Genomic DNA, 18,731 nt, shown 5'->3' with positions numbered 1-18,731 from the left:
GTTATTTTGGGATGAGTGAGTGAGGGGTGGTTGGTGATGGGTTTTTTGTGGTTTGGGAGGCTGGTTGTGTTTGGGTTTTTTTTAGTTATTATTTTTTATTTTATTTTTTTTTTCCCCTGAAAGCCAAAGAACTAATTCACATATTTTGACTGCAACAGGATGGATTCATTTCAGTAACAAACAGGGGCACAGAGATGCAGCCCTCAAACTGTGTATATTTATTGTTTCTTCACAACTCATTGAGAGAGGGACACATATAAGAAATTGAAGTGGGACTGAGACTCTTACCTGTTCCTCTTGGGCTGTCCCTCTTAGTCCTGGTAGTCTGGGTTTTTTTTGCATGCTAGAGAATGCTGTTGAGTACCAAACTGAAGAGTTTGTAGTATCAAGTGGCTGCCTGGGATTGTTCCCTGGGTAATCCAAGTTTTAAATGCTATACTGGAATCAGTAAAATATTAAAATTTAGTGGTAAATGAGGATTTCTCCCTTGAACACCAAAGAGTAAATCTGTATGTTTTCACTGATTTGTAGCTTTCAGTACTGGTGCTGTGTGATGTGATACTGGTTATGTTGCTTGTGCTTTGCATTGAGATTTTTGTAACTTCTGGTAACAAATGCTTTTGTGAGATTCTTAAGCAATAGATGCAAATAATTAATACAGCATTCTTGGTAGCTGACAAAATAACATCTTACTAATGGATTTTGGGATTCCTGTTTGATAACCATGAGCTTGATATTTTTTTTTAAATATTTTTTTTTTCGCCTTTAATTGTTTCTTCTTATCAGGACTGTCGTACTGGAAATTAGATGAAAAGGAGATGTACCACTCTTTACCAGAGAATTTCAGAAGCAAGTTTGCTGATATTTTCTCCACAAAAGTATCACCAGATCAGGTAAATTTTGTGCATGTTTTAAAAGCTGTCTTGTAAGTTGCTTGTCATCTTTCCTTTTTTTCTTCCATGGTAAGAATCAGCCCTCCAGGAACTAACATTTCTGTGAGAGCTCCTGTTAACTCAGTCTCTCATGTTCTCTTCCTTCATTATTCCCCAGTAATGTCACTTGGAATTTATTGACCTTCTTTTTATCATGTAAAAGAAACTGTGTGTATAAGAGATGAAAAGAGACTAACTAGTATATTAAAGGTGTATGTGCCTCACTAAAGGCCATTTTTAGAATTGTGTGCATTGAATAAAGCTTCCTTCAATTCTGAACTGATTCATTAGATAAACCCACCCTACAACTTGTTTATCGATGTTGGGGATGGAGTATTGTGTTCAGATAAACTAATGTAGTGATTTTTTGTGTTGAAGTTGTCGTCTGCTGATGAAACAAAGCTATCATCATTGAAGGATATTTATCATAAAAGACAAAGGGAAAATAAGCAGCTGTCAGACCAGAATTTTATGCCTTCTTCCCAGTCAAGTCACCCCCCAGAGGTAACGTTAATTTCTTTACTTCACCTCTCGGCTTGAAGATATACTAGGTTACAGGCTGGTTTCACATTAATTAGCCCGTGCTGCCACCTCCAGTGTTATCCTGGAACAGCAATTTGTTCAGCTGTGTGATGATCCAGACTGGGAAGGGATCCAGCTGAAAAGAACCTCTAAGAATACCCTGGGCAAACAAGCACCTTTGGCGCACAACCTTGAGGATGGCGCAGGGTCGATTCTGCTTGTGCTGAGGCTGCAGCTGATGAAATGCAGGTGGAACTGCAGTTGCAGAGCAGGGTTTTCTTGTTACTTCTCACAAGACAAATTCATTCCACCCGTGAAACAGAAGAGGCACAGGTTGTGGAAATGTTCTTTATCATTATCATATCTCTGTCTTTATCTTACTGGTTTCTTTTTACAGCTTTCAGTCTCGTATAAGATCCAGTAATGATGGCTGTCTGACTATCTTGTTCATATAATCCATGAAGTGATTTTCATAACTGTACAAAGTTATTGTTTCAACTACAGGCAGACATCATAATCCTTATACTTACATAACTGAAATTTCAAAGGTTTTCTAGACAGCTGCAGATGTGAGATGTCTTTTATTCTTAATGGAAACTTAGAAACTCAAGTGGCAAACTGTTGGGAATTTGTATCATTACCTAAGCTGTTATAGGTCCCTTCATCTTGCTTGTCACTACCAAATGATTGTAGTAATATTCAATGTAATTCCTTCAATATATTATATGATTTACTAATGTCTTCAGATAAACTCAATTTACAGGAACAAAAGTTACATCACAATTTTTTTTAGCGTTATAACTTATTTCCTAGATCTTGACGTTGGATCCAACCCTGCATATGAAACCAGGTCAGCAGAACCCAGGACGCTGTTCTTTCAATAGTCCTGAAGAGACTACTCCTTTTTCTCCAGACTCTATGGCGGAGCCCAGATTTTCAAGTCATTGTGACACAGACTCTTTTTCACAGACAAGTACTTCATCTCAGTTAGATGATTCTCCAAAATATCCTGCCAGCAGCAGAGCTGTGCATTTGGACTCCTGGAGAAATCACCCATTCCAAAGTGAAAACAAGACCAGCTGTCCCTTTCCAATGGCATATACGGATGCTAATAATGATAATTTAGTCAACACTGAGGAGGAAGAAACACTGACTCTAACTCCATCTTCTAGTACTCAGTGTGCTGACAACACTTTGCCAGAATATAGTCTTTCAGTGACATCTGTTGAAGATCCTGTGATAACGTCAAAGTGAGTAATTTTTTTTTTTTCCTTTTTTAAAAGTCGTAGAGTTGGTACTTACATGAAAGAAGTGAAACTTAAGATACTACTAAACCAAACAAAATATGTGGGTTCTGTTTGCTTAGAACATAGCTGGACATTGATGCTTTTTTTTTTTCCCTCCCCTGAAGTACAGAGGGTGTATAAATAGAACAGTCATTTTCTACTATTTAAAATTGTCTGTCTTTAGACTGCACTACTTAATCTCCTTTAGACCATACTATTTAATTTAAGACACCATATTTGTGCTCTGTCTTCCATGGATGTCAAAGCCTTAACTGGAAGGCAAAACAATTTTCTGTGTTTTAATGCTTTGGTTATTTCCATTGATATGTTAAAGTAAAAATACATACTTCTTTGTAGGGTGTATGAGGGACTTAATTTAGGCAGAGAATGTCAAGTTCTCTGGGGGTTATGTTTTCCTATTTAGAGTTAAATGGTGAGAGAAGCACAGAATTACTGCACTTAGGAAAAATAAATATCCCCCACTTGCTATTGGAGCTCATGATTTGCACATGGACAAGCAGATGTGGCCATATTCCATGTGTGAGGGCTTTTGTAGGGGTCATGGTTTCAAGGCAGCTCAGTGTTTGGGTTTTCATATTTTAATTTTACATGCATAGTTTCTAGTGTGTAGTGAAGGAGAGAAGTGAGCATAAAGCTTTATATTGTGTTTGTATATGTTATTAATATTTGTATTAGTATTAAGACCTCTATGCAAGCCTGAGGTGCCTGACACCACTGCCTTAGATGATGAAGCTTTCTTTGCTTTAATTTGAATGCAGTGAAGCTCTGAGAGAGGTGTATGTGCTGAGTTCATGATGTGTGAATGAATACAGCAATGCATAGTTGTGTGGATAGCTGGATATTGTTTTTCTTCTTAATTTTGACAACAGGATTAGGCAGAACTTGAGGGAAAAACACGCTCGACACATAGCTGATCTACGAGCTTACTATGACTCTGAGATACATAGCTTAAAACAGCAACTAGAGGCAAGCCATAGAACTGCTTCATCTGAAGACTTGAAGAAAATCAATCAAAATCTTGCTGACAGGTACTGTTTGTCCTTCCTTGTCCTCTTCCTCTGTCCCAGGGTATTCTTTCAGCTTTAGAAACTGAGTATGCTTGTTTAGAATATCTTGAAAAATATACATCACTCTTCAATTCTGAAGATTTCATGCATCTATGATACTAATATTTTCCTATTAAATATAAATTTTTGTGTTATTTAATGCAGCTTTTTAAAATTAGTTTAAAATTATTGTTAGGCACCAAGTGTGATGTTTGGATCAGAAGTCTTGTTTGACCTGATTTTTGCTGAAACCAGTATAAATTTTGCTCCAGAAAGGCTGAGGTATTCCTAAGCAATTTGTAATGGAAGTATCTATGTTGCAAGATAGTGCTTTCCTGTTGTGCTGGTGAACATCCTCCCTCTTTACCTTTCCTGTCAGAACTACAGATGACACAGAACCAGTCTTGAATTCATTGGTAGCTTTATAAAGCCAATTTGCCAGTCAATGCTCTTTGACCAAATATTACTACTGGAGTCTGTGTGCCTCACCTATATTTTCCATTAGATATAGCTTGAATGTTTACTATATATATGTTTGATATTATTTTTGTATCATTATTGCTAGTCAAAATGCATATTTTGAATTTAGACAGCTAAAATGCTTTATAAAATTTATGCACTTCAGAATAATTGAAAAAGTCTGTGAGTAGTTGGGACTCTTTTGACTTGTCTTCCAGGACCAGTGTGTTCTAACTATTAAAAGTGACTTCTGAGCAGTTGTTTATTGAGTTAAAGTAGCTTGCAATATTATTTCAGTCACTAATTATCACAGCATCATCAATTAGCTGAAGTGGAACTCTGCTCTGGTGCATCTCAGCTGCTTTTGGTTCTGCAGCTCTTAAGCTCGGAGCCATCTGGAATCTCTGCACATGTTCCCAGTTTGCTGCTTGCCCACCACAGCCCTTCCCGAGCAGAGATGACGGGTGCTCACTGCAGTGACCTGTGGGAGGAGGTCACAAGCTGGGTACCAAAACCTGGGGGGGGGAGATTTGAGGAAGGAAAGAAGGCTATAAAATGTAGATTTGTTATTTTAAAATTTCAAGAGATTTTTGTAATCTGTATGTTCTAAATAGGTGTGACCAATTAGATGCGGCTCTGAATGAAGCGAGTGCTCGTATAAAAGCCCTTGAAAATAAGAATAATAAGCTAGAAAAGCAAGTGGTAAGTGTATGTTCTTAAATCAAGTTGTTTTTTAACTAAAAGGGTAAGAGAATGCACTTGTTCATGATTAAGCTGAACTGTGTTTCCATATCTTTCTCTTCTTATTTTCAACCTTTCTCCTTAATATATGACATCAGCCACTATGTTCCACCAGCGACTTTCCTAGCTGAGGTTCTTAAGACTCCCTACTTGAATCATCATCACTTTTGTTTATGAACAACCTTTCCAGGTTAGGAGGGATCAGACAAAGTTTAAGAGTGAAATACTGTGATATGTTTATGATGTTTCTCTTTAGATTTTTTTTTTAAATTTATTTTAATTACTTTCATTTCTTATTAGAGCTGTGATAAAAGCAAATCTTATCTGCACTAGGGCAAAAATATTCTCTAAGTATATTTATACAGTTTTTCTGGCTAGGTCAGACCAGTTTGCTTACCAGTTTGCATAGCTGCATTTATTGGTCAAAGAACAGGATACTTCATCATGGAAGTTAAAAACCTGGAGAGACTAATTCATTCCACTTCCTTTTTTTTAGACATTTTTCTATGCTGGGAAGCAAGACAATCATCTGAGATTAGAGGTCTAACCTCTACATAAATCCTATAAAATAAATGTGGTTTGGGTTTTTAATTTTAATTTTCCTTATTTATACATCACAGAAATGAGCAAAAATCTTGTTTAGTTCATGAAAACATAGAGCCTTGTTTTCTATTTAGATGATTTTAGAGTAAGCTTTGTACTGAAATAAAAAATCTGCTAGGTAAGACAAAACAAGGGGAAATGGGTTTAAACTGAAAGAGGGCAGGTTTGGATTAGATATTAGGAAGAAGTTCTTCACTGTAAGGGTGGTCAGACACTGGAACAGGTTGCCCAAGGAAGTTGTTGATGCCCCATCCCTGGAAGTGTTCAAGGCCAGGCTGGATGAGGCTTTGAGCAACCTGGTCTAGTGGAAGGTGTCCCTGCTGATGGCAGGGGGGGTGGAACTGGATGAGCTTTAAGGGCCCTTCCAATCCAAACCATTCTATGATTCTAACAACTGTTTTTTTCTCCCCCAGGCAGATTGGAGAGAACGTTTTTACACAGTCAGTAACACCTCCAAAGTTTTGCAAGAACGTCTTGAAGAAATGCGCACAAGTAACAAAGAGAAGGACAACACTATCAGTCGACTGAAATCGAGGCTTAAAGATCTAGAAGAAGCAGTTGAAAAGGCTTACAGGTTATCTGATAATAAAAATACAAGGCTAAAGGAAGAAAATAAAATGTTCCAAAATGTGAGTAAGAAAACGGATAATGATGTTTACAGCTGCAGAGCCTGTTATGGACACAGCAAGTCCTGGGTGTTTTGGAAAACTACTGGAAGTTTATCATTGTAAAGTCCTAATGCATGACTAAGAACAGAAATTTTTCAGCTGACTCTTGAGTAGGCTACGTGTTAGGTGATACTACAGACCTAAAAGATAATTAAAACCAATTATTTAAGGCAGCAAGTGTGTGCTTGATGTGATAACACTTGTCATAATCTGTTTCAGGTATTTTATTACTCTGTGTGTTATTAACTCATTTTATTTTTAGAGATATTACAGGAAATAGTTTTAGAAAGTTATTTTTTTCCTCTCTTAAGCTTAGTGGCATGGGCTGAATTTTTGAGAAGTCATCACAACTTGCTAAAACCATTAATTCAGTGTATGATTTTAGACTGAATCAAAGGAATTGTTCTGATTCTTCAGTGAGAGCTTTATGGAATGTTGAAATGGATTGCCAAAAGGGTATTAGCTGGAAAAGCTACCTCATGCTTTAACTCCTTTTTTGCAATTAAAATTTCAAAATACAAAGTCAGTGAGGAATTTTACTGGTTTATTCAGCTCCTTCAGATTCTTTGGAGATAAATAATTTGAAAATTAGAAATATGTTGTGTAAGTAACTCTGTCTTCTTTTGTCCTGTCTGTAATTCTTTGCTCCAATTAGAAGATGCTAGAACTTAACAAATACTATTAAAGTACATTCTGTATCCCCTGTAGTGCTTCTGTGTGTGTTAGACAAGCAATTTAGATGGTTTTACAGCAGTCAACAAAACTGTTAATTATATGTGGTCTCAGTGTGGGTTTGTGTGTTGGTTTTTTAGCTTTTGGGAGAATATGAGTCCCTTGGAAAAGAACATGAAAGAGTAAAGGTAAGTACATGCTAGTTAATTAAAAAAAAACCAAACAAACATGCAAAGTATATGATAATGTGCCATAGAATTAACTGAATTAAGTATTTTGAAAGAGATAAAACTTAAAGATCCCTATTTATTTTAACTGATTAGCTTCTTCCTACATCTTCAGAGCCCTGGCGGGAAGAGGAGGGAGTTTGGAATGTATTGTTTTCCAGTCACAGACAGCAAAAACACTGCAAATTCAAAGCCAAAGCAATTTAATGGGCCTCCCTTTCAAATAGGAAGGTGTATTTAATGTATTGTTTTCAGGACTGCTGTAGAGTTACTCATTATTCTTTTAATACACTTGTGTAGTTTCTAGGCTTTTTACTTTTTTCCTTGTGTACTTGTAGGATACATTAAATACAACTGAAAACAAATTACTTGACGCAAACACGCAGATTTCTGATTTGAAAAGGTAAATGTGAAACTGTCTTATTACTATTTTAACAATATGAATTATGGGCTGTGTGCTAAACATTTACTCCTAGATTACAAAGGCTGTAGATCTTGCAAGTTTAATTACGTCTTACAAAGCATTTCATGTTGCTTTGTGTTACTCTGTACACACTGTAAAAAATCTTGTTATTCTAGGATATGTGTTTTTTTACTTCCTCAGTCACCAATGTCTTCCAGTGGGATGTAATTAATTGCCTCCTTTCTGACGGTTATCACTCAGCTAGCCCAGCCAGTCCACTGCTCAAGCTCTTACTGCTACAGTTGTCTCCTCAGGAGCTCCCCATCTTCAGCTAACCAGTCTCTCTCCTGGTTTTCAGGAGCGAGGATGCTGACAGGAGTTTGCTATTCAAGATTATGACTCCTAGGCATGAATAAAGGACAGAAAGGTGTTCCATGTATAGAGCAGGAGTAATATCTCCTGTGGATGTCCCTCAGGCTACCTGCATCTATTTTTTGGTTGAAAGAACAGCAATGCATTGAGCTTTATGCTTTTTGGGTAGGCCCTAGGCAAGACATATGTGACCATCAAGGGGTTTACAATTATAAACATATCCTCTTGCCTATGATTTCTGTCTTTAATTTTTATTGGGACTGTTGAGGAAATTAAGATAGTGTGAAGAACAGTTCAGTCAGGGATCAGTGGTTCTGTTTTCCTGCCTGATTCTTGATGGTGGTACCTGGAGACCATTCCAGACTGGGGAAACAGTAGTGGAAAAAAGGAGATTTTTGTATCCTACTCCAGACTCCTGTATTTCTGTCCCCCAAGTGGGGAATGCCTAAGATTGTGTTGCTTTGTCAAGGGCTGGTTCACTGAAGATGTGGACTGCAGTGTGTGGGAGGGAGGAAAATGATGTGAAGAGCCTGAGCAGCAGATTGGTGGAGTTACCTGAATGACACAGAGGAGGAGGAGCCACTCACTAAAACCAGAGTCAGGGAGCCTTTTGTATAAATACATCCTTTCAAGGAGGAAAAATGTTTTTGTTTTTGTTTTGCCCAACCCCTCTGAGTTGAATGCTTTGATCCACAGCAATATCTCCTGGCCCTGTCTTTCTCGCTTAGGTTACCCAACTTATTTAACTTAGAATTCAAATATTTATACAGATAGATAAAAATGTAGTAGTTGCTCTTGTTGTTCTACTTCACCCAGGATATCTGAATAAAAATGAGTAAGCTTGTAAGAAATATGATATCTCTTCTATGTCTTAAATAATCTTATAATGCATCTTTGCTACTTCCACATTAGGACAATTGCAAAACTTGAAGCTCAACTCAAGCAGGTAGAACATGAAAACATGCTGAAACTTCGCCATATTACCGAAAGTCATTTGAGAACCTCTTGTGCCAAGTGAGTGGATATTCTGACAATGTGAAAAGAGGTCATGTGTTTTAGAATGTTTTTTAACTTGTTTTGCTGAAAAATGGATAAAGATCAAGATGTCAGTCTATAGGCTAAAGCACATAAAACACACGATGTAATCCAGAGACTTCACATGCAAGAGATTATTAAAAACAAATAAAGAAATTGGATAATAGATGTGTGACCTGGCAGACTGTCTCTAGTCTCCCTGAATGAGTGATAGGTCTCATTTGCTCAGTCAGCTGAATAGGGATTCCCATGCTCAACAAAGATCTTGGGAATGAAATCTAATAGTCCAATTAGACATTAGAGGTTTTCTTTGTGTCGTTGATTTGAAAGGCTGATAACTACATTTTAGGTTTCTAAATATATTTTTACAGGTATCCTGAGAGTAGAGTTTTTGTTAAGGAAATTAAAGTTGGTCTGTGGTCTGTTTGGGGTTTTTTGTTTGTTTGTTGTTTTTTTTTCCTTTTTCTCATGTTTTAAAGACCTGAGTTGTTTGTTTGTTTGTTGTTTTTTTTTCTTTTTCTCATGTTTTAAAGACCTGAAAAGCTTTGTGCCCCTCTGTTTTTTATTACTTAGTTATGGCTTCTTGGGTGTCTCTCCCAGTTCAGCACTGGTGTTGTGAAGCACAAAATGATAATGTAACATGTTTTGTGGATGTCTGTTTGTATATATTGAACAGTAGTATTTTGGGGGATTTGATTTTTGATGATTATGATGATGCAAATAATTTATGTATTAATATATTACAGGGACAGGTTTCTGCTTAGAGATATTTTAACACTTGTGAACAAGATCCATCAACAATGAATAGAAAAAAGGAAGACTTGAACATGGCAGACCATGTTTGTCAGGGAGGAGGATTTAAGAGCCAGTATGGATTTGGGAGTTAATCCATCCCGAACTGATCTCAGGGCTCAAAGAAAGCCTCATTCCAATTGAATGCACAGCAGGACAGAGTTACAGAATAGTAGTTATGGTTCATAGCTTGTGTAAACAAGAACCATTTTTTCCTAATTATCATCTGCGTTCCTGTGTATAAAAATAATATTGTTCTTTTGATATTTCAGATAATATACTCATTGATGCTTATTAGTTAATATTTATTACTCTCAGGTCATCAACGGTGACATTTTCTTGGTTTTTATTTTTGTACTAAATGGTGTCAAAAGGAAAGATGAGGTCAGATGCTCTGAGCTATTGGAGTGATCTACACCAAAATGTTTTTGTTTAATTAGTTGAGAACTGCTTGTTACCCAAACGTTGGTCTGAATAAGTGTCATTAAATTACAAGATGATCTTTGTGGAGTTCTGCATTCTGAGCATATTGTGTAATTTAGACTGAAACCTCAACATATGGTTCTTTTTTTAAATATTTTATTTTTACTTTACAAACATGTTTTAAAAAGCAGTTATTTTACAAGTTTACTGTATGTTTGTTATTGTTTCTGTTTAACTAGAATTAATAGCTGGATTTTTCTTTCTTAAATTAAAAATAAATAAAATTCCAAAGCCTTTCATAAGTTTGAAGTATTTTGTTCCTACAGCAAGTTGGCAGCTCCTGATGTCAGCAGGCGGAAGTGGTTGATACCAGGAGCGGAGTATTCAATCTTCACTGGCCAGCCTTTGGAAGTCCAGGAAAGCCCCCAAGATAACAGATTAGAAGAAACCTACATTCCTTCTAGGTGAGTTGGTTTCCGTCACTCACCACTATGGTGTAAAGTTGAACACTTTGAAAAATAGTTTTATCCAGAATTGATTAGATTCATATTTTTAGATTTTGTACTTGTTAAATAGAGTTTTAAAAAAATTTCTTAGTGGTGTAGATGCTTAAAAATTCTTAACAATTCCTTAAAAACAAACCAGCTTTCTTCCTTCACTAACCTGGTATGAAGAAAGCTTCATTGCAAGCTTCATACCTTCCTTGAAGTATCAAGTACCTTCAGTACCTTCCTTGAAATATCAGAAACCTTCAACTGCATCTTGTGCCTTTATGATCCCCATGTTTGTGTCCAGTTCTACTCGGAGTCTGGACACTCTGTGCTCTGTATTGGGGGTGAGCTGTAGTGGTTGGCTGCAGCTTTCCTCCAGTGTGAAGCTTCAGATCTAACTTTGGGAGCGATTTCTTGGTAGTTTGCTGCCTTCCTCAGAAGTTTCTGAAGTCTCTGTCAGGATGTATTTAGTTCTAAGAACATGTCAAGTCACCAAATTTAACTCGTACTGTTCAACTTTAGATTCTTAAATTGGCTATAACACAATTTCAGGTTCTTGGCTGAAATCAAAAAGCACCCTTAAAATTTTAGTTTTGACAACTGTAAATCTCTAACTAAATTTCTCCAGGTTTTTGTTTATTCAGCTAGTATCTGGATATATGAAATAAAGTAAAAAAAACTTGATCTTTTTTCTTCCACTGACCCACATTCTTTAAGGCACCATTCTCCTCCTGAAAAAGACTCTTCACAAGAAGACTCTTCAACAAACACAATAGAAAAGAAAGAAAATGAGATGTCAGAAGCACCAATTATAAAAGCCTTTAAAGAACTTGAAGAAGGAAAAGCATTTAAAGATTGGGGTACACAGACAGAAAAAGAAGACACACCAGCTAGTAACTTTTATTTTTGTATTCCTAAGTTTGTCTTTACTGGCTTGTCTTTCTTTGCATGTCTTTTGGTTTTGTTGTTCTCAGCATTAAAGTCCATCAGGCTTGAGTGATGAGATAAAGACAGTTTTAGCATGCAAACTTCTGGAGTTTTCCTAAGAAAATTCAAAATGATATAGCTAAGTGAATTGTTTAAAATAGGGGGAATGCAAAGGTTGCTGTTAGGTCTCAATCTAGGGAGTAGTTAATGTCCTTTTTCTAAGAATATCTCAGTATTTATAAACAGTTAATGGAGTCCTAACAAAGCTCTGGCTGGCTGTACATCCATTTTAGTTTAGTTCTCATGGTGTTGTATCAGAATGTTATTAAGAAAGCTGGCATGTGTACTGTAGGACTGCGCTGAGCTGTTCTAAAAACATTGATGTAGGAAACCTTGTAATCAGAAAACATTGAGTCTTTCTTATGTGCTTTTATTCTTGTTCAGACAAGTATTCCAACTCTCTTTCCCAAAAGATGCTTTTGTCCTCCTTCTACTGTCTCTTTATTAAATCAGTGTTATTTAGCATCATTTCTCCCACACATGCTGCAAAGCATCCTTTTTATGAGTTAAATAAACTATTTGTTTCATGAATATGATGAGCAGGAAGTGAGACTTGAGCAAAACAGCACAAAGAGGTTGACGTGAGGCAGACTAAGTGCAGTCTCTGTACAGTCAAAGCTGAGTACAGGGGAATATTTGTCAGTTCTTGTATTGAAAAAGATTGATGAACATAATAAATTTTTCCTTTTAATTAGAGACATCAAATCGACGTCAAACTGTTGGGTTTGTTGAAGCTTCTTTAGTTGCTAACCGATCGCCAGAAAAAGGTAAAGACCAACACAGACCCAAACGGTACAGCTCCCCTTCTGGCCAGAGGTCATCGTCCCTTCCTCCTTCAAACAGGAAATCAAATACTCCAAGTAAGTGCTTTTCTGAAGCTGGGTTTGTGTTACTCAGAAAGTAGAAGCAAATAATGAAAGGCTGTTTGTGAAGAAAGAAAAATAAAGACGAGATTTCTGTATTATTCTGACAGTCTGGGAAAAAAAGCTTGTCTATAATTATAGAAAACATGAGAGTTTGAGGTTTATTTTTGGGTTTTTTTGTGTTGCAGTGCCCTTTTCATCTAATTTAAATAAACATGTAGACAGCTTTCAAAAGCATTCACTTAAGGTGTAAGCATCTGATCACATGAGTGGGCGATGCTGCATTGGGAGAAGTTTTAGGTAGTTAAACATACTTTGTCTTTTGCAGCAAGAAGAGAGATAATGTTGGCACCAGTGTCTGTGACATACAGTCCAAAACGATCTCCAAGAGAAAACCTCTCTCCTGGATTTAGCCATTTGCTTAGCAAAAATGAAAACACAGTGACAAGGTACGAGTCTGGTGAATGCAGTTGTGTTCTGATCACTATTAAAGCAGCAGTATGTTTATGAAGGCTTAATGCTGCTGTTTCTTGTTCATTAAAAGTCCTAGAAAACAAGTTATGTGATGACTTCTGAATATAAAGCTTTTTACTTTTTAAAATCTGGCAAGAAAAAATCTAGAATGATTTCTCATCTTTAGCATTCATCAAGATGAGATGTTTGATTTACTATTAAAAAAAATTGATCAGTGACAAAGAAGTTATAGAAGAACTGTTCTGTGGAGTAAGTCTAGATCTATGTGCTGCTTATCAGGAGGTGTAAACAAAAATAGAAGTAGTACCTGCCTGCCTGTCATGGCACCTACAAGCATGTTAAAAAATACATCAACTTAACTTTCTGCAAACTGTACTAGATTCTGTGGTTTCTGTAGAGATCTTTGCTTGGCAAGGCTTGTAGAGTTTGAGAACATACATAGCAGTGAGATTGAAGTGTAGTACATGTGAATGAGGAAGAAAAATGAATGGTTTTTTTTAACCATTTCGATGGTTCTTGAGGATGACAACTTGATGGGAACTCGGTGTGTTTGGGAGTGACAGCTTGGCTGCCTCCTGAAAGTAAGTCACATGAATGTGGTGTGTGCAAATAGGAGTATATTGGGGTATGGTACTGTGAGTGGTAATCAGAAGACTTGCAATGCCTGTGGGATATAAATTGTTTTCTAAAAAAATTGTCTACCTTACCAAAAGGTGAAAAAGTAGAAAATATTGTATTGCTTGAGACATGGTTTCTTGAAGTAATTGTTGTGTGCTTCCTGCTCTGTAGATTTGATATACTTCTTGATGATCTGGAAGCTGGTCCTACATCTACTTTACAGCACAATAATCCAAGAAAAAAGCTCCAGTTTCACTCAGGAGATGATGTAGCAGGTAATCTGTCAAAGTGGGGTGGGGGAAAACTGGTCTTTATTTTTTTTTTTACCATGATTTCTTCCACATTGGTAACAGCTGCTTAAATAAAAGCTGACACTTACAAAGTCCAACTTTTAAAAATCCTCTACATCTTGTCTTATTCCTGTCAACAGAGAAATACCATTCATGCTGTATTTTATTTGTGTGTATGTGTGTGTGCACAAACACAATGGAATGACAAAAATAATTAGGTTGAGAAAGAAGGACAATATGTTTTCCTCTGCTTGCCTCAGTTATACAATGCATATCTCAATAGGGTCTATATTAAGATGTACACACTCAGTCATACAAATAAAATTCTATGGTTAAAGATTGCATTACAGATAGCAAAGAGCAACTATAATAAAGCCAGTTGTTTCAGATTTTTCAAAGATTGATTGAACCTAATCTTTTCTCACTTCTGTAATTCTTGTCACAATGTTCTGCTTTTGTTTTTATTAATGCATTTATTTAGACTAGTGTTTTCATGACAACTAGTCTACTTGGTGATATTTAGAAATGTTGTACCAGTAAAAGTAATTCCTAATTAGCACAGTACAGTCATCTGTTTCTTAGCCAAAAAATATGCTGTGTTATAAAGATCACTTGGAAGATGACCCATACAAATGTTTTACATTCTTCTGGGAAGTTTGTTTCAGGCAACCTATTAAGGCTTTGCTAGTCACTATCCTCAGTTTATGCACCTCCAAGATCACACTGCTTTTCTTGTTGTTAGTTTATTTTTCTGTCCTATGTAGTAATTTCACAGCCAATTACAAAACAAATTACAAGACCCCTATTTTTTTACTAGGAAGGCAGCATTCAGGTGTCAGACACAGCTCTTGTGCCGAATCTGTCAATACTGGAATGAAGAAAATGACAGCTTGGGACGAGAGGAGCCTAGCACAAAAATATGAGCCAGTGCTATCACCTTGTGAGGGAGACTTCAAGTACACAGCAAGGATTAAGACTCTGGCTGAAACAGAGAAGCTTTTTGATGAGCTGACTCAAGAAAAGCAACAGGCAAAGATTATTTTTATTTTAAAGTCGTGATGAAACATAATTGTTGTGTGAGAAGTGAGGGAGGTGGCTGTATAGCTACGCAATGCATGGCTGAAATTCATGCACAGTTTCTAGTGTTACCCTAAGAATGTGCCATTATCATTCCCTGCTCTACTTCCCATTCTTCAGTCCTTTTCTGTCCCTAACTTCTTCAATAAAGGAAAGTCACTTGAGCATAAGCACAGTGTGAATGGAAGGGTTGGAGTGAATTTACTTTCTTCCTTCATGGACAGTGCTTTAAATCAGCCTTTCAAACAAGGAAGGTTATTCTGGCAACTAAGAGTGCTCTCCTCAAAATGAGCCTTGAGAGGGTCTGCTTATGAATGTTGACTTTTTTATCAGTTTTCTATATTATAATAACCTAAGTTAGTGTTTAAGAACAAAACTGGATGTGTATCTGTGATCTATACACCTCACCTCTATTTTTCCAAGATGAATTAGGAAGGTTTGTATTGGCTCTTGAAACCATAATTTACAGCTGAAGTATTTTCTTTTATTAGATTGAGGCTGCATTGAGTCGAATACCTTGTTCTGGTGGAAGAATGACCTTGCAAGCAAGATTAAATCAGGTGAAAAAGCTTCTACATATGACTGTTCTCTTTTCTACAGTTTTCTACTGTTGCTTTTCCACAATTTGAGAATATATAATGCAGATGAAAGTTCTGCTCTATAACAAGTGCAATTACAATGTGAATTTTTCCATAACACAGAGAATTTTTCCTGAATATGGCTGAATTTTGAATCTCTGTGAAAGGTGTTTTCTATTCTCTAAACTTTACTGCATTTAGAAGATAATTGAAGTTACTGCAAGTTAATTATAAACACACGCTGACTTGCTGTGTAGAAGGTGTAAATCTGGATAATTTGTATGCAAGTGATTCAGAAAAGAATAATCAGCCCTGCAAACATTTGATTTGTGCCCTTCTGCCACAAACTGACAACTTTTCTTTTGTGTGTGTCTATTTATATGCATATAAAGAAAAAGCATGTGTGTGTACATATATGTACATACTGCATAGTGTGTATTCTGCGTAAGACTCTTTATATCTTCTGGTTTTTGTATATGGGATGCATTTTTCCAAGTTATTGCAAGAATAGTCTTTTCTTGTGATAAAAGTGAGAGGTAGATAAAAGCAATACATTGAGAAAATGCAGTGACTGGAAACAGATCCCTGCAGCTGTAGGGAGGATGTTATGCTGTAAAAGAAAGTACAAAGTTTAGGGTGGGTTGGTTTGTTTGTGTTTTGTCTACTTGAAAGTATAAAGAAGAAAATAAGGAAGCAAAATTTAAGCAGTGTAGGTGGAATACAGGAAAGTGCCTTCTTGGGAAGCTCTGCAGACTCTTCTAATAAAAACAAGTGTCTCAGAAGTTGTGTGTTAGAGGTCTCTGTGCGAAGCCTACAACTTCAGCATTTCCCAAATGGTAATCCCAGGGTTTGTTATCAATGTGAAAGTAAAAGTGCGTTCTAGTAAATCAATACTGCCACTCAGCACAGTGCTCCACTGTTTCCTAAATGTGTCTCCTTCATTATCAGCCTGTCCTAATTCTTGTCAAGTTTATCTCATGGAGTTTCATGAGTCACATGGGGGGGAAAAAAAAAAAACCCCAGATACCTGACACAGCTTTAAAAAAAGCCAACAACTCACAAATACACACACACACATTAAAATAATACAAAAAGTTTGTAGGTCTGGCTCTAGTTTTTGGGTGCTAACAGAATGCTAGTAGTGTGTCAAAAAGGACATCAGCTGGGTATAGGAGCAGTGGTAGTTTCTTCATTTTAGAAGGATCATTGGATTTTGTTGTATGTTATTAAATGTGGTTTGTTTTTCCCTTTCTTTTCTTTATCTGTCTCTTTTAGGAAGCCCTGGAAGATCGTTTGGAAAGGATTAATAGAGATTTGGGGTCGATACGCATGATTCTGAAAAGATTCCATGTTTTACGTACCTCTGCAAATCTTTGACAATTCCCTCTTGAATGCAAATATGCTTTTTTTATTTTTTTTTTTTTTTTGCACTAATATGTAATTATGCACTCAGTAAATGCAAATTGTTTTGTATTTTTATAAGCCCTCAATAGTAGTTTTACAACCATGTTACCCTTTACAAACAGCAATATTTTGTACTTCAAACAGCCACCTATATTTTAAACCTATTTTTGTTACACTTGAGAAATCAATGTTTATCCTGTATTGTAATATTTTTAGAAATACTAATTATTTTTTAAATAGTGATACTCAATTTATAATAAGAATAAGAAACAAAGAGGCAGCTTGTTTTCAGAAAATGATAATGTTAATAATGTTACCCTTTTGCACTTCGTTTTCCTCCCCATTTTATAAATATTTATGGTATGATGTAAATATTAGCCAATAGGAAATTTTGAATACAAAAAGCAACGTGAACTACCTGCGTTAAAGGTAACTACTGTTCTCTGGTAAATCCTTTTAACTGAAACCTTATAACATGGATATTTTTCATTGTGACAAAACTGTGAGCAATACTTTCATTACTCTGGCTGCAAACTGGTGTGTGTTTTGCTAGTTTGGTTGCTGCTGGCTGCGTTAGGAAAATATTTGCTCTAAATCATTTGCTGTCTCCCAACAGTCGCAGTGAGTTGTGTTTTGAGACTGTGAGTAGCAGGATTCACGAGACTGACAGTGGCCATCGTGTCTCCCAGTGAGAAACTCAACTCCAGACAACACTCCAGGACTGTAACTACTCGAAGTTACTGGTTTAACACTCCAGACTGGGTTTTGTGCCATGCCAGTGTTCCGAGCATGTACATTTCCAAACCAAATCCAAACTGTATTTGTGAATGTACATATATTTGGGTTTTTTTCTTGGTGAAAAATATATATTTGCTAGTTGGCATATTGCTGAATTACTGTCCAACATTGATATTTTGGTTTGTATTTTAATATTAAATAAATGTTTAAATTAGATTCTTTCCTCCTGCCCAAGAACAATAATAGGTTCTGGGATATTACATCAGCGATAATGTAGGTTTTAATCATATTGTGTGCTTCAAATTCTGTCCTTGCTCAAGATGTTTAGCCACCAATGATGTGATTATAAGGCCAGAATAGCTGTCATAAAGGAAGCTTGTAAAGGTCTGATTCTAAAATTAGAGTGCTGTGTTTTAAGATATTTGATGAACTGTCCTACCCATGCACAGTCTTTTTGAAAAATTGTATTTTTTGCAGCCACTTCTGCCCTGTGGGCTCTTTTAGTACAAGAGAGTTTGGGAGAAGTCAAGGATGTTAGTTACTTGTTTTCCTTTTTACTCCAAAATGTAGAAATTTGGCCTGAATGCTTGGAGATAACTTGCTCAAATATAGTTCCAGGTACATGAACAGATGTACAATTTTGATGGTATTCCATATTCTTATTCATAATTTTTACTCAGAAAGGGGTGGAAGGAGAAGAAAATAATTTTTCCCCACCTTTTAAAATTGTTAACAGTTACACTTTAAAAATATCTTTGAAAAGCATCATTCAGCCAGCAGGATTTTTTCCAAGCAGGAAAATTTAATGAATCTATTAATGCTCTTGTTTTCTTTCATCAGCACTACAGCAAAAACAACTAGAATTTTTGTGACAGGCATTGGAAACAAGTAGGTAAATCAGTTCAGCTGTTTCATTGCCTTTCCTCGTAACCTCCCTTTCTCTCCACTCTGCTTTCCAGTGCTATTCCTATTCATCTACTTTTTAAAAAGATATTATTTTATTATATCC

General features: G+C 36.2%; 1 protein-coding gene across 1 annotated transcript in view; it reads left to right on the top strand.

Moving 5' to 3' along the window:
• The window catches only part of MPHOSPH9 (M-phase phosphoprotein 9), a 28,372-nt gene extending 11,090 nt beyond the window's left edge, over window positions 1-17,282 (top strand). Inside the window, 17 exon segments of the mRNA XM_010169365.1 lie at window positions 787-893; window positions 1,311-1,436; window positions 2,268-2,704; window positions 3,631-3,789; window positions 4,881-4,968; window positions 6,024-6,239; window positions 7,091-7,138; window positions 7,516-7,580; window positions 8,865-8,966; window positions 10,529-10,666; window positions 11,411-11,586; window positions 12,376-12,540; window positions 12,872-12,992; window positions 13,807-13,910; window positions 14,743-14,954; window positions 15,494-15,562; window positions 16,856-17,282. Coding sequence (XP_010167667.1) covers window positions 787-893; window positions 1,311-1,436; window positions 2,268-2,704; window positions 3,631-3,789; window positions 4,881-4,968; window positions 6,024-6,239; window positions 7,091-7,138; window positions 7,516-7,580; window positions 8,865-8,966; window positions 10,529-10,666; window positions 11,411-11,586; window positions 12,376-12,540; window positions 12,872-12,992; window positions 13,807-13,910; window positions 14,743-14,954; window positions 15,494-15,562; window positions 16,856-16,957 — 2,435 coding nt within the window. The 3' untranslated portion in view covers window positions 16,958-17,282.
• Window positions 17,283-18,731: the final 1,449 nt, after the last annotated feature.

This window comes from Antrostomus carolinensis, unplaced genomic scaffold (assembly GCF_000700745.2).
Source record: "Antrostomus carolinensis isolate BGI_N321 unplaced genomic scaffold, ASM70074v2 scaffold9256, whole genome shotgun sequence".
Taxonomy (NCBI): domain Eukaryota; kingdom Metazoa; phylum Chordata; class Aves; order Caprimulgiformes; family Caprimulgidae; genus Antrostomus; species Antrostomus carolinensis.
The sequence above is the reverse complement of the archived record's forward strand: the minus strand, read 5'-3'. Positions and strand labels throughout refer to the sequence as shown.